The sequence below is a fragment of the Lutra lutra genome, chromosome 10 (genome assembly GCF_902655055.1).
Source record: "Lutra lutra chromosome 10, mLutLut1.2, whole genome shotgun sequence".
In the NCBI taxonomy this organism is placed as follows: domain Eukaryota; kingdom Metazoa; phylum Chordata; class Mammalia; order Carnivora; family Mustelidae; genus Lutra; species Lutra lutra.
Window position 1 is genome coordinate 109,414,431 of NC_062287.1, and position 13,892 is coordinate 109,428,322.

At 61.4% G+C, this 13,892-nt stretch overlaps 1 protein-coding gene and 1 pseudogene across 4 annotated transcripts; both read right to left on the reverse strand.

Moving 5' to 3' along the window:
• Window positions 1–2,486: 2,486 nt before the first annotated feature.
• CLCF1 (cardiotrophin like cytokine factor 1) lies at window positions 2,487–12,499 on the reverse strand. Of its 4 annotated transcripts, XR_007130567.1 has the most exons (4): window positions 11,327–11,969; window positions 5,755–5,921; window positions 3,251–3,922; window positions 2,487–3,068 (listed from the first exon to the last, which is right to left on the reverse strand). XR_007130567.1 is itself a non-coding variant. In XM_047747528.1 (3 exons), the coding sequence occupies exons 1-3, from the start codon at window positions 12,020–12,022 to the stop codon at window positions 3,428–3,430; spliced, it is 678 nt and encodes a 225-aa protein (XP_047603484.1). In that variant the 5' UTR covers window positions 12,023–12,499; the 3' UTR covers window positions 2,487–3,427. The 4 variants fall into 4 exon arrangements, 3 of the variants coding, with proteins under 3 accessions (XP_047603484.1, XP_047603483.1, XP_047546123.1); XM_047747528.1 differs by lacking the exon at window positions 11,327–11,969 and adding an exon at window positions 12,007–12,499 and having other exon boundaries at window positions 2,487–3,922; XM_047747527.1 differs by having other exon boundaries at window positions 2,487–3,922.
• On the reverse strand, window positions 4,347–5,729 carry LOC125110341 (uncharacterized; annotated as a pseudogene).
• Window positions 12,500–13,892: the final 1,393 nt, after the last annotated feature.

The window sequence follows — 13,892 nt, forward strand, 5'->3', positions numbered from 1 at the left end:
TATCCTTCTGGGGTCTAGACCAACCCTCAGTTCTCTGCCGTACATGCTTTGTCAGCCCTCGGCCTTGGGAATCACCCCATCCCCTCTCTGTGCTTGCCTCTGGCCATCTCTGGCTTGCTAGGGGATGTCACAGCCCATGACAGAGATGCGGGTGCTGGTGCCACCTAGCACCATGGGGCTGCCCAGCAACGTTTTGATTCCTTTCCTCTGCTTGTCCCTGACTCCATTCCCTAATGCTTTCTGCATTCTTCTCCAGCTGCACCCCTCCCACAGCAATTTCATGTTTAGATCTCATCTGTTTGAAAACAACAGCAAACCAGCCAACCCTACAGAAAACCTTCTGTGCTCCCGCTACCCGCCTAGGTATTCCTTTTGCCATGAAACGCCAGGGAAAATTACATTTACCCCTTTTTCTTTCTCACCACCTCCTTTAATCTCACAATTTGGCATCTGCCTCCCAACTGCGCTTGCAAAGATCACGTGTGACTTCCTGATTTCTCAGTGGGTTTTCCCCCGAATTCTTCCCTCAGTGCTTCGGGGGGGCCTCTGACACTGCCGATCGGCCGCCTCCCTGAAACTCTTAACTCTTATACACTGTTGCCTTGGCACTCTTCAAGTCAGCTTATGTTAAATCATCAAGTACTTTAGTTCGGGGCAGGCATCATGCTACAATGCTGTAGGGATGCAAAGACGAGTAAATCGTGGAAGCTGCCCTCGAGATGCTGTGTGCTTAAAAGGGAGACAGACACACCGAACCGACCCTTGTTCTGCCCTTGTCCAAACCCTACCTGGAGAAGCCATGCAGCAGCGCCTGCTGTGTGTTGGGCCCTGGAACGACAGCGGTGACGGCAGACACCCTTGCTTCCCTGCAAGGCTTCCAAACCAGCACCCTTGGCAGAGGGATGCCATCGCGCCTGCCTTGGACCCCCTGGGATTTCGTCTGGGTCTTTCTGCAGCTAAGCACATTCTGCCTTGGATTTTAGCATTTGGGGCAAAGGACCCCTTTTCTGGGTGGTTTGGGTCAGCACACTAATTGAACACCTTCTTTGGGCTTGCGCCTGCACTGGGGTAAAGAAATGGAGAAAGCGGAGTCTGCCCCCCAAGCTGCTCGCAGTACAGGGCTGTGGGATATGCCTCCTGTCTTCGGGTCTTCTGGAGAGCCGCTTGCTTGGTGCCTTGCCTTACGGGCTGCTACTCCTTTTGCGCCAGCGTGGAGACAGCCCAGATGCCCTCTCCTTCCTATCTCGTTAGGCAGGAAGTAGGCCTGTGGGGTATCTAGAGAGAGCCAGGGAAGATATCCCTGCCCGGAGAGCCTGGACCCCTCTGTGGGGCATGTCCCCTCCCACGTGGGCCAGGTGATCCTGGGACCGTCAGCAGAAGCCACCTCGCCCACAGACAAGTCCAGTGGCTCCTGCATCTACACTCACACACCTGGCGGTGGTTTCAGGTAAGCTGCCCTTCCCTCCCCGGATGGATCACAGGCTCCGTAAGGGCGTAAGGGCGGGAGCCAAGGTAGCTCTCAGATTGCCCTTGGAGTTCCTACTCCGGTTAGCATAATGATGGGCAGGCTTGAAAGTATTTGTTGATGGCTTGACGTCACCATCATGTTACTTCCTTTGCTTAGGACACCATCTCCTGGTAAAATACTTCTGTGTCACCTGGGAGCAGTCAGCCTCTATACCTCCCCCGAGGCTCTTTGCAGAGTGTCCCAGCAGGCTGATCTGTCCCAAGTCACCTGTGCTTACTAATCCCTGCCACCGCAGCCGGGCATCTCACCTTTATCTTTCTCTCAGCCTTCAGTCTTAGAAGGCTGTTTCGTCATCCCCATTTTACAGATGGGGAAAGTGGAGAATAGAGAGCTTTAGGTAATTTGTCCAAAGTCACTCTAGGAGGTTAAGAGGCTGGGCTTGGAGCTGAGGTCATCCCTTGAGTAGTACCTACCCCATTTGCTTGCAGACCAATCTGAGTTTTCCTCTTTCCCCCCAACCTGCTGTCTTACACTGGGAAGAAAGGAGTAGAGTGACAGCCAAGACTCGTGACTTGGCCGCAGTCAGTCACACTCCCCAGGAGAGGAAGGGTATTGAGGTGAGGGTCACTGCTGGGGGCCCCAGTGGGTTGGCACAGGTGGGGGTACTGGCGAAGCTGAGGGCTGACTACGCAAGGCTGACCGGAGGGACAGGTGGACAGCATTGCCGGCAGACAGACCTCTGAGACCCTTAAAGTAATCTTGAGAGGGGAGGTGGGCTGAGCAAAGGCTGGGAGGGGGAGACCAGATGTTGGAAGGACTAAAGAACATGCCATGGGTAGAGGGGGCAGAATGTGCTGTGCACACACCCTCCCTATGGACCGAGCAGGGCCTCTTCCCCAAGCTCTTTGCCTCTCCGAGCCAACCCTTGGACTGGCAGACTCCGAGCCTGTGGGCCCGCGGGAGCCTGGGAGGGGAAGGACAAGGAGGGGCAAGGCCAAGCCGAGAGATGAAGTCCTGGGGCAAGCAGTTTATTCGTTAATACAAGAATAGAAATTTTGCAATAAATATCATCTAATAAATAACATCTCCAAATAAATAAATATTAATACAACAAACTTAGAGTCATGAGTGGGTGAGGCTGGGGGCAGGGCCCAGGGGGAGCTGCCCCCCCCACCCTGCAAATGCTATTGCAATGTAAACTTTCAGGGAACCCTGCGCCGGTGGCTCTGGTTGCCTTCCCCAGCCTGGGCAACCCACAGCCGGCCCAGAAAGAGGGTGGGGAGGAGGCACCGTGATGCCGGCGACAAGATGCAAAGCAAGGTCCTTTTGGCTGCCATCCTGTGCCACCGACTGCCTTGGTGACCCCTGGGGCCGGCCTGTCCCTGGCCCTGTGCTTTCAGTCTGACCTCCAATGCAGACCCTGCCTCTTCCACCTTTAAATCCTGTTTCTCCCTGTTTGGACTTGCCACTGTGTGAGCTTCCTGAATCGAGTGTAGCGAGTTATTTGGGGATAGGGGAGCAACACCTATTGAAGAAGAGCGGGGCAGCCGGAGGGCTTCACCCCAGAAACATGGGGGCCATGATGGCCCCCCTCCCCGTCCTACAGGCACGCTTCCCGGAAGTGCCACTTGAGAGGGGCCGTGTGGCACCGGCGAGTGCTGGGCAGGTCGCAGGAAGCTGTGAGAGCCTTTGCACCAGCTGGCACCCCTTCGGGCCGGTGAGCACTCCTTCCTGTGGTAACTGGACAGGAGCTCTTGGGCCTCTTCCCCAGACCTGCACGACTTTGGGAAGCGGGAAGGGACAGGCCTTACTGCATCGCACCCCCTTCCAAGTCCGGAGAGGGCCAGAGCCTCCTGGCTTCTGTCTCCTGGCTCAGCAAGGGCGCACAGGTTTCTCCCTTCCCCAGCAGGAGCAGGGCTTAAAGGAGGAGGCGAGAGGGGAGGTGGGGAAGGTGAGAGGTCAGAAGCCGTGGGCCTCCAGGTGCAGGGTGACTGCCGCCGCAGGAGGCTGCATCTTCTTCTTGAGCCGGTTGAAGTCCTTGGCTGAACGCCACAGCCAGGTCTGCAGCTCCTTTAGCAGCCAGAAGTCGTCCATCTTCTGGAGGAAGTCGCTGTGGGCAGGGCCAGGGGCCCAGGTGGGCTCAGTGCCCGGCAGAGGCTGGGGCAGTGGATAGCCCAGGGCCGCCATGACGCCCGCGATGCTGCCCAGCAGGCCCTGGAGGCTGGTGCAGAAGTGGGCCAGGCTGCGGCGCAGCTCGGCCGTGGCGGCCTGGCGGTTGAGGCCCCGCAGGTAGCACAGCAGGTGGCTGTAGGCCTCATAGTTCTGGGTCAGCCGCAGTTTGTCGTTGAGGCTCCGCCACACGTCCAGGTTGACGGTGGCCCTGGGCAGAGTCTCTGCCCCCAGGCGAGGCGGGTTGAAGTCAGGCTCGTTGAAGGGGGGGCCCAGGTAGTTCAGCTGTGAAAAGGAGAGGGCGATGGGGAAGAAGGAGGGCCGAGCAGCCAGCGGCCACCAGGAGATACCTGCCCCCAGAGCCGCTGTGTCCTGGGTCCCCAGACACCCGTCTGCACACCAGGCCCCTCTCTGCTCGGGGGCCTCCCCAAGCTTCTCCGGGGGTGTCATTTGCGTGGAGGTGACAGCTGAGGCAGTGGGGGTGATGAACTCTCCCACGAAGAGGTGTAGAAAGAGAAAACCTTGCAGGAGCTACTCAGGGAGGGTGTGCTGATGGGCTGTGTGTGCAAAGCCTTGGGAGCGGGCCCCCCGCGGGGCAGGGCAGAGAGGAAGAGGAGCCAGGAGGACACAGGAGGCCAGGCCGCAGAGGTGGAAGGTGGACCAGAAGAGTGTAGAGCCAAGAAGAGTTCAGAAGGCAGCAGAGCTCGACAGTGTGGCTGCAAAACAGAGATCAAGGAGAATGAGCCCTAGAAAATTCTGCTGGGTTCGGCCAGAAGGAGGTGCCTGACGACCTTGGAGAGAGCCGACCTTGGAGAGAGCCGCTTCAGTGGCCTGGAGGCCAGATTGCAGGGGGTTAAGGAGTGAGTGGGTGGAGAGGAAGCGGAGGCAGAGGGTGTAGACCACTCCTTCGAGAAATTTGGCAGGGAAAGCCAGGAGAGAAAAAGGGTCGGGAGCTAGAGGGGGTAGCAGAGTCAAGCAAAGGTTTTTGGCCAGGGGAGGGAGGAGCGGGTGGGAAGGCAGAGGGGCCCGTGGGAATCAGAGCTCCATTTGCCTCCCGACATGCCTGGTCCCACCAGCAGAAGGGCCAAGGATAGACGGTACTCATGAAGCCCTAAGTCCCCCAAGACAGGGCTCCCAGGAGCAGGGCTGCAGAAGGAAGAAACTGAGGCAGTCTCAAGAGTTTGGCTGGAGGAAGGGTACAGGAGGCAGGCTAGGGACGAGGACACAGCTTTGCCAACCCTCAAGGGAGAGGCCTGGGGCCCAGGGAAAGGGCTGAGGGGGACGCTGCAGCCAGAGAGAAAGGGAGCAGAGAGGGGCGAGGCCTGGGATAGGCAAGGGCCCAGGGGGAGGTTCACACGCTGACAAGCACAGAGACAAACTAATTTCCTCGGTGTATCCTGGGGCTGGAGCCAGCTCCCCCACCACCCTCCTCCCCTTTCCTTCCCTGGCTCCAGAGTAGGGTCTGGGATGTGGAAGAGGAACACGGGAAGAGGGGGCTGGTTCCCCATGGTCCTCGGCAACTCTGACCCTCTTCCCTTCTCTCCTGGGCTCTCGGAACACCTCTGGACTGCCCCCAAATCCTTATGGCACAACTTCCATCCACACCCCGAATCTCCTGCCACTACTGGCCTGGCTTCCCCTCAGCCCCCTTCCCCCAAGTCCCCCCTAGGAGGCCCAGCTAGGATGGAAGAGGCAGACAGAAGGGAGGCCCATGGGTCCAGAGCAGCAGGGCCCCAGGTCTGGGGCAGAGGCGAGCTGGAACACAGGCATGGGAGGTGGGGCCCCTCCATCCCCACCCAGCCCCGCCCGTGAAAGAGACACCACAACACGGTGTAAACAGAAGAGACTTCCCCGGCCCCCAGGGGGAGGCGGGCGGCTGGGCGGGCAGCCAGTGGGGCAATGGGCCAAGGCGGGTGCGAGGCCTGCCCACATGCCTAGTCCTGGGGCCAGGGATGGGGAAGAGGGGGGCACCTAAGAGGGAAGGGCAGGAGATAGGCCAGACATGGGGACCGCTTGGAACCAAAGGGCCCCCTGGTCGTTGCTGCTCACTGGGACCCCTCCACCGTTCTGTCTCTCTTCCACCAACTCCCACACCCCGCAGTCACCCCGGTACTCACGTAGGTCCCAGCCAAGCTGCGGAGTTGGTGCTCCAGGTAGCGGGTGAGGTCATAGGTTTTCTGGATGGAGGGACCAGGCCCCGGGTCCCCTGTGCGATTGAGGGCCGGCACTGCGGGGAGGTGCCAGAGCACAGTGCACAGGCAAGCTAGCAGCCCCCACGAGTCCCCTGTGGACAGGAGGGGCATGAAGCGTGAGCGCAGGCCCAGGCCCAGTGGAAGACACGGCTGGCAGGCCCTCAGGTGTGTGTCCCCACCTTGGGCTTGGAGGGGGGTGGGGAGGGTGGGCCGTCAGATGGGAGGCAGGGGACATGGAGTAGGGGAGCGCTCCTGGCCAGGGTGTGTGTGCACAGAGGCATGTATGTGAACGAGGACCAAGACTTGGCCACTGTGTGTGTATCTCCCAGTATACTGGCGTGTCAGCTAAGGGTCGCCGTATCTATGCTGACACGCGTGTATGCGTACACGGAGGGACGGGGCCAGGCCTAGGGTCTGTGAACCAGTGTTCCTGGGTTCAGCCTCCTCTCCCAGCCTCCCCGTCCCACTGAAGCTGAGAGGGTGGGGAACAGCACGTGTGCCCACTGTCAGCCCGGAGCAGTCAGTCCTGAGAAGGGCCCGAGAGAGGCTGCCCGGAGAGAAGTCCAAGCCGAGCCATTGGAGGCAAGGGGTAAGGTTAGATCACCAACGGCAGGCTGAAGGACACAGGGCTGGCTCCTGTAGCTGGGGGTACGTTCTAGTGGATTCCTGGGTTTGGACTGACGCAGGGCCCAGGTCTGCCCCGTTCTTATATAGGAGGTTGGATGGGGAAGAGTTTGACCTGAATGAGTTTGTTGTTTGTTTTTGAATATTTATTTATTTATTTCAGAGAGAGAGAGAGAGAGAGAGAGATGTGTGCACATGCGGGGTAGGGGCAGAGGGAGAGGGGAAGCAGACGCCCCCACTAAGCGTGGAGCCTGACTGGGGGCTCCATCCAGGACCTCAACATCATGACCTGAGCCAAAATCAAGAGTTGGATGCTTAACGGGCTGAGCCACCCAGGCGCCCCCTGAATGGGGTCCTTTGATCAGCCTGCAGTGAAGAGGGGAGGGGTGGGGATTGGAAAGGGAGGAGGAGAGGGAATATGCTGTATTTGTTGGGTTTGGTTTGTCAGCCAACCGTGCTGAAGAGTTTGGACATCTTGAGATTCCAGGGGTCTTGAGCCCAGGGGGTCAAGGTCTGTGAGGACAGACATAAGCAGCAGAAGACACGATTTTCCCAGCTTTTAGGTGAGGTCCATGGTGAAGAGAACGAGGCCAGGATCCCGTGGGCATGGGGACTGGGTAAAGGCGATTAGGGTTAGACTATAATTGGCATTGGGCTAGGTTAGGTTTAAGGACTGGGTTACTTTTAAAGTTTCAGGTTAGTTTACTGGGATTTGGCTGACTGAGTGTGGTTGAGGTTTGAGTCCGGCTGGGGGATGTGGTTAGGTTTGGACAGGCTCAGGGTTCGCTGGGGCCAAGGTCTGTGAATGTGTTCATTCAGACGTCGGCTGGGGTTACACATGGCACATCACGAAGAGAGGCCGGGTGAAGGTTTTAAGCTTGGGTAGGTGTGAGATCATGAGTAGTTTCTTCTGCTTTCTATTTTCTGCAGAATTTCACGATGACATATGTTGTTGCTGCGACAGTCAGAAATGAGTTGGATACGCGTTTGACAGTTTGACTGTACTTAGAGTTGGGGGAGTCTGGAGTGAGCTGTAATGCTGGGTCAGAGTTTTAGAGAGGGTTTAAGACTCAGACTGTATAGAATGTCTCTGACAAGGGTGTAAGGGTCAGGTGGGGACTTCTGCAGTGGCCCTGCCCGTCAGTCTTCACTCTTCCAGACGCTTGGCTGGGGACTTCATGGATAGAGCATGGGAGTGGGCAGGGTGGGGGAGAGCACGGGTCTGAGACCCTGCCCCTGGGAATGAGGGCCTCTTGGTTTGAGAGCGTGCGTGCGTGTGTGCAGACAGAGAGCAGTATCAGGCGCATGACTAGCCGCCTGTCCTTGTCCCCATCTGCAGCCCGTGGCTTCCCTCCTGGTGCTCCTTCCCTCATTCTGCCTTTCCAAGCTTAGCTCCATTCATCATGCCTCACATCCCAAGAGAATTCTAGGCCTTCCTCCTCTGCACAAAGCCTGGGGCTACCCTCAGCCTGGATTATCTAGTTGAGTGACCTCCAAGATTCTAGGGGTACAAGATGGGTTTCGTTTCGGAGGTTGGATACCTGCCGAGGTGGGCAGTGGCCCTTCCAGCCTTGAGTTAGCGGCGATGCTGAGGATCCCAGCTGAAACCCGGATTGGGAGCTGGCTCACCTCTGTCCCCCACACTGCTTGGGGACAGCCCTTCTGGCCAGAGTTCTCATGCCACGGAGGGCTGGGGAAGGATCACAGGGTCAGGACCCCAACTCTGGGCCTTGTTTTCCCCTCCCCTTCTGGGCCCTGTGGGACATCCCTGGGGAGGACTGGCTCCCTGCACAGGGACAACAGGGGGAGAAGCCTTTGGATAAACAAGAGCTAAGTCATCTGGGCAGAAAAACGGCTCATGAAATTAACCAGACGAGGCCGGTGTTTCCAGGAATATTTCAGTTCTGAGGTAACTGTGTCACTGCAGGCTGGGGGGTGGGGGCAGGGGAAGGAGCAGCAGGATCGGACTGACTGACCGACCCATGGAGAGAGCCAGAAAGCAGGAAGGAGTCTCAGGTGCCTAGAGGGAGGAGAGGCTCGGAGAGGTGAAAGGGGACAGGGCTCTCCTCTCTAGTACAACAGCTTCTGCTCTGGGCAAGATGTCCCCATATCTCAGGCAGCAAACGGAGAGCCATCTGGGGCACAGAACACCTGTGGTTTAGTTGTGAGCCGTGGGACCTGGGGCAGCTAGCCTGCATCCCTGGGAGGGAGAACTGGGTGGGCATCCCGGAGCCCTCTTCCGTCCTTCTCGCCAGGCTCGCGGTGTGCAGGTGGACCCGGCCACTGGGGACTGGGTCCTGGGCCCCCTCCCCCGGTCCTGGCCCCTAGCCCAGCCCCCGTCCCAGCTCTGCCTCTGGCTGCTGCCCACTGATTGTTTACATCCCGTCTTCCCCTGTGTTTATAAATCCGGCAGAGCACGTGAGGGGCTAATGAGTGCAGCTCACGTTTCCTGCTGGAGCCCCCCACCCCCCATCCTGGCCCCCTCCCGGGCGGCCCCTAATTCCATCCAGATCCCTGGGCCCTGGGAACCTAGGCCCCCCTCATGAACACACACACATACTCAGCCCACGCAAGCGCACGGCCACCCTGACACGGCTGCACAGGCAGGCAGAGCCCGGTACGCGTGTCTCTAGCCAGCTGCCCCTTGATCCCTGGCCTGTGTCCTCCAGGCTGACCTCATTCAGCGAGGGTGGGGGGCTCAGTGGGGCAGATGGGCCCCGGGCGGCCAGGGTGGGTAGGACAAATCAGCCAGGAGACTCTGCACCTGGGATGGCTGCTTAAGAGCTAAGAGCCGAAAATGTAGGAGCTGGGGAGGCATCGCAGAGCTCCAGAGGTGCTGAAAAATGTGGGAGCCAGCCGGAAAGGCTCTACCCTCAGGCCAGCTCTGGACCAGCTTCCACAGTGACCTTGGAGGGATCTGTTGAGGGGAATTGGGGGAAGGAGTGGTTTAAAGGGTGTCGTGTCCAGTGCAGTGTGAGATCCGGGCACTGAACTCTAGGACATGGCCCTCGGGGGCTCCTCCTGACCAGCCTCCTCAGGGAGAGGCCCCCAGAAGCACCCCACCTTGCCTTGTCCTCTGGGGGGGCGCTGCCTTCCCCTGGTTCTTCTCCCTTCCATCCTCTCCTTGGTTCCCTCTGCCCCAGGTCACTGAGAAGTGCTTAGGGGGCGAGTCCACATAGGCCCAGAAGTCAGGATCCCCAAGAGATTTGCCACCAACCCACCAGGTGACTGGGCTCTCGCGAGGGCTGCGCTGTGCACACTTAAGTCGCTGAGCAGAGCCGCGTGGGGCTCCATGTCTGCTGTCCCCTTCAGCAGCACCCTCCCTGCCCTTCTCTTCCAGCCTCAATGACAGAAGAAGAAACTGAGGCCCAGGGCAAGAAGCAGACAGGTGGGCCAGCCGCCGGGCCTTGGGAAGGCAGCGTGGATACAGGAGTAGAGCTGTCAGAGTGCGAGGGTTCTGGACGGTGCTGCAAGAGGTCCCCGGGTGTCCCCAGGGGGAGCAGGATCAAGCGGGGGCGGTGGGGCCTGGGTGGGGGCGTGGGGGTGGGTACAGCCAGGCAGTCCGCTGAGAGCCAGACAGGGGGACCAAGAGAAGGAAACGGTCCCAGGAGTGTGGGTGAGTTTGAAAGGCTGTCGTTATTCAGAGGGGTGGGAGGGGCAGGGAGGGAGCAGGCAGGAGCAGGGGTGTGAATAGGCAGGTGGGACTGGATTGTGGAGAGGAATGTGAAGTGTCACTAGCAGTAGCTGGTGTGGCCCGGCAGTGTGCACAAGTGTGAACCGGGCAGGAGTGCGGGGCTCTGTGGAGGGGAGAGGGAGAGGGAGAGGGAGCCATTACACCGGTCTGGAAGAGAGGCTGGGGATGCGAGGGCTGCTTGGTGACACTTGCTGCCATTTGCCCGGTACCAGTGTCCCATCCCGTCCCGTCCCCCCCCCACCCCGCTTGAGAGTGTGGCTCCAGGTCAGTGAGGTCAGCAGATGAAAACCGCGTGTGCGTGTGTGTCGGGGGTGCTATCTGGTCTGTCGCAGGAATGTGTCCTGGTGTCCCGAGGGAGGGGCAGCGGGTGCTCAGAGCCGGAAACTGGGTCTGTGGGGGTTGTGAAAGCCCAGAGGTGTCAGTCCCTCAGGCTCAAGGTCAGGGTCAGAGAGTGCCCGACAGAGGTGTGCGTCCAGCGCCCTCACCCACAGCCTGTCTCCAAGTCTGGGGACCTCCAGCCTCCCCACCCCTCCTGGCAGCTCCCTCCTACCTCAGCCGGTAAGGCCTGGCCGGGCGCTGGGGGAAACTGGGACGGGGACCCGTGGGAGTGGGGGGGGTCTGTGGGGGTGGGGGCTTCTGGAGCGCAGTGTGGAGTCACTGGGAAGGAAGGTGGGGAGGGTAGAGATGAGGGGACTCTGGCGAGGCCCGAGGGACCTGGGGTCTCCCTCCAGGGGCTCGGCCGGAGAACTTGGCGGCGGCGGCCGCGCGCTGGCCCTCCCCCTCGGCGGTGACCTCTCGCTCCCGGCCCCCTCCCCGCGGCGGCGGCGGCGCCTTCCCCCTGTGTGGCCTCGGCGCCCCCGGCCCCGCCCCCGGCCCGCTCCCGCCCGGTCGCTCCCTTCCCGGCGGCGGGGGCGGGGGCGGGGTCCGGGGGCGCGGGGCTCGGGGCTCCGGCGGGCCGCTGCCCTTTCCCGCGCGTCAACTCCCGGCTCGGCCCGCCCGCCCTGCTGCGGGCCGCCGGGGTCGAGCGGCCGCTGCCGCCGCTGCCCGGCGGGTGACGGACTTTCTCCCGCCGGGTCCGGCCGAGCTGCGCCCGTCCCCCGCACTAATCACTCCCAGGCCACGGCGGGCGGGACCGGGGACTCGCTGCCGCTGCCGCCCGCCCCGCCGCCCGGCCCCTACCTGCCGCGGGCTCCCCGGCCGCGGGCAGCATGGTGGGCTCCGGCCGCGCGGCGCGCAGCGAGGAAGCCGCGGGTCCCGCAGCCCGGCCCGGCCCGGCCCAGCCAGGCTCGGCTCTGCCCTCCGCCCTCCCCTCCTCCCGCCCGCCCTCCTTCCCGCCCTCCCCTCCCGGCGGGCCGGGGCGGGAGCGCGGCGGGCCCGAGGTGTCGGCCTCCCCCTCGCCTCCCGCCGGCCCGGCCTCGGGCTCCCCGCCCTTCTCCCCTCTTCCTCCCGGGCCCCCTCCTCCCCGCGCGCCGCGTCCCCCTCCCGCAAGCCCGCTCCCCGCCTCGGACTCGCTCTCCCCGACTTTCACGCGGGGCTCTTTCCGCGGGGATCCCCGGGACCTCGTCCCGCAGGGGCTCCAGGTTGCCGGCTTCCCCCGGCCGGCGGGTCGCGCGGGCTCCCCGCCGCGCTCCCGGCCACCTCCTGGCTCCGCCGAGCGGACTTGAGGAATGCCGCGTCCCCGCCCGGCCCCTCTCGAGGGCGCCCGGCCGTGCCTCCCCCGGCCCGAGCCCTGCTGGCGGGGGTGGCTCTCGGCTCCCCGGCCCGGCCCCGGCTCGGGGCTCCCGGGGGAGGCACGGGAACCGGATCTCGCGGCTCCCGGGCGGGGGCGGGGGCCGGGGCCTCGGACGCCGGGCTCCTACCTGCTCGGAGGTCCATGGGGCTGGGGGCCGGGCCGGCCGGGCGCGGCTCCTCTCCCGGAGGCTGGCGGAGTGGGAGGGCGAGCCGCGGCTCCGGCGAAGCTTTAATAATCCCATCCGCCAGGCCCACTCGCAGGTTTTTTTCGCTCGGTTTCGGATTTTTTTTTTTTTTTTTTCGGTGTGGGACATTCTGCAAACTTTTTTTTTTTTTTTTTTTTTTTTTCTGACGTGTAAAGCTGTAACCACAAATTGTAGCGGCCCTCCCCGGGGTGGGGGGAGGAGGGGGGAGGAGGGAAGGGAGGGCTTCTGGGGCTCCTCTCCCTCCCACAACACCGAGGAGGGGTGAGGTGAGGCGAGGCTGCGGCGGTACCACCCTGGGCCTCCTGGGGGAGGGGGCGGGGAGGGCATCAGTCCGTCTGCAGACTCCGCGAGCTGGGGGAGTGAGTCGCCGGCTCCTTTTCTTCTCCGACGGCGTCGAACTGGGGTGCGGGGTCCCTGCGCTCACGCTACCTCCGACTCCTCATCTCTAACCTTCCCTCCCTTCCCCCTCCCCCTGAGAAATGGAATGACACATTCTCCCAAATGCCAGCGAGCTGGCTTCGGAGCAAGTGATGGTGTTTTTCCTGCTGCCCTTTGTCTGCGCTGACGCCCCCTTCGCCTATTGTCCCGCCGCCTGTCCCATTTCCAAAAGCCGGGCTGAGTGAGGCGCTGGGGCTGGGGCAGGTGACTAACCGGCTCACGCGGCCCCCTGCGGTGGGGGAGGCGGAGGGCACCGCGGGCCCACTGCCCAGCTCTAAGGAAAGTAGAGGGCACTTGGCTGAGGGCTTTTCCCTCAGGTTCACAGGGTTCTTCATTCTTCCCAGTGGCCGGGAGAGTGCCCATGGGTGGGGGAATCGTAGTTCATTAATCAGCACGAGGCACCAGACCAGTTTCAACAGCGGCGGCTGCACGGGTGACTCAGCGGGAATGTTCCCACTCAAGGCGATGGACTGACCAAGAGTCCCCATTTGTGAAATGCTTCCCCCTAAAGACTTCTGGTCTTCTCTCGCCTTTGGGGTTTGGGGTTGTTGGGGTTTTTCAGTGGCGGGGTACGGTTGGTTTGGCTGCAGAGTGCTCCCCCTCCTTCCTTGCCTCAGGCCTGGTTGGGGACTTGCTAGGCGGGATACCTGGGGGGCCCCTAAGCGCAGACCCTCCCTAAAGGGTCTCCTTCCTGCCCTCTTCCTCCCCCTCCAGAGAGCCACCAGGGGGAGTGCAGAGGAAACGGCTCACGTCTGTGACTTGCAGACATCTCCTCTGGTGACTTCTTGGGGGACAGTCCTTTGGTCTCCAAGGCCTGAGTGCCCTAGATCCAGGCCACCAATTAAATCATTTGGAAATAAGTTGCTTCTGTTGCTTGTTTTTTTTTCAAAGCGGGTGAGGCAGTGGTGGGCCAGCCCTGGAAGGTGATTCCTCTCTCTGGAACAGCACCAGATTCTTCCCTCCATGCTCCTGTCCCAGCGCCCCCAGAGAAAGGAGGGCGCCCCGCCAACCCTGCCACAGCCCCCACAGGCTGCAGGTCCGAGCCGGCCGGTGGTTAGAACCAGTGCTGGGTTCCCAGGGCAGCTCTTCCCTTTTCTGCACCGTGCGGGACTGAGGTGGGGGGGCGGGGGTGTGGGGAAGAAGTTTGTTTTCAATTACCTCACTGGAGTGGGGCAGACTTTGTTGTTGGTTTTTTTTTCTTTCTTTCTTTTTTTTTTTTTTTTTCTTTCTAAACAAGGAGAAAAATTGCTGGGAAAGGGGAGCTGGCCTGGGGTTGGGGACAGGGGGCTTTCTGGGGCATCAGTAGCAGCTCTGAGGAAACCTGCTGGGGGGGGTTCCTTCTGAAAAGTGCTGGGGGGGGGCCTCTTCCC

Coding starts and splice junctions, on each gene's coding strand:
- CLCF1 (XM_047747527.1), bottom strand. CDS start 11,357: ATGCTGCCCGCGGCCGGGGAGCCCGCGGCAG. Junction 5,922..11,326: donor GGCCGGGGAGCCCGCGGCAG/GTAGGGGCCGGG, acceptor TCCTGTCCACAG/GGGACTCGTGGGGGCTGCTA. Junction 3,923..5,754: donor GCAGCTTGGCTGGGACCTAC/GTGAGTACCGGG, acceptor TCCTTTTCACAG/CTGAACTACCTGGGCCCCCC.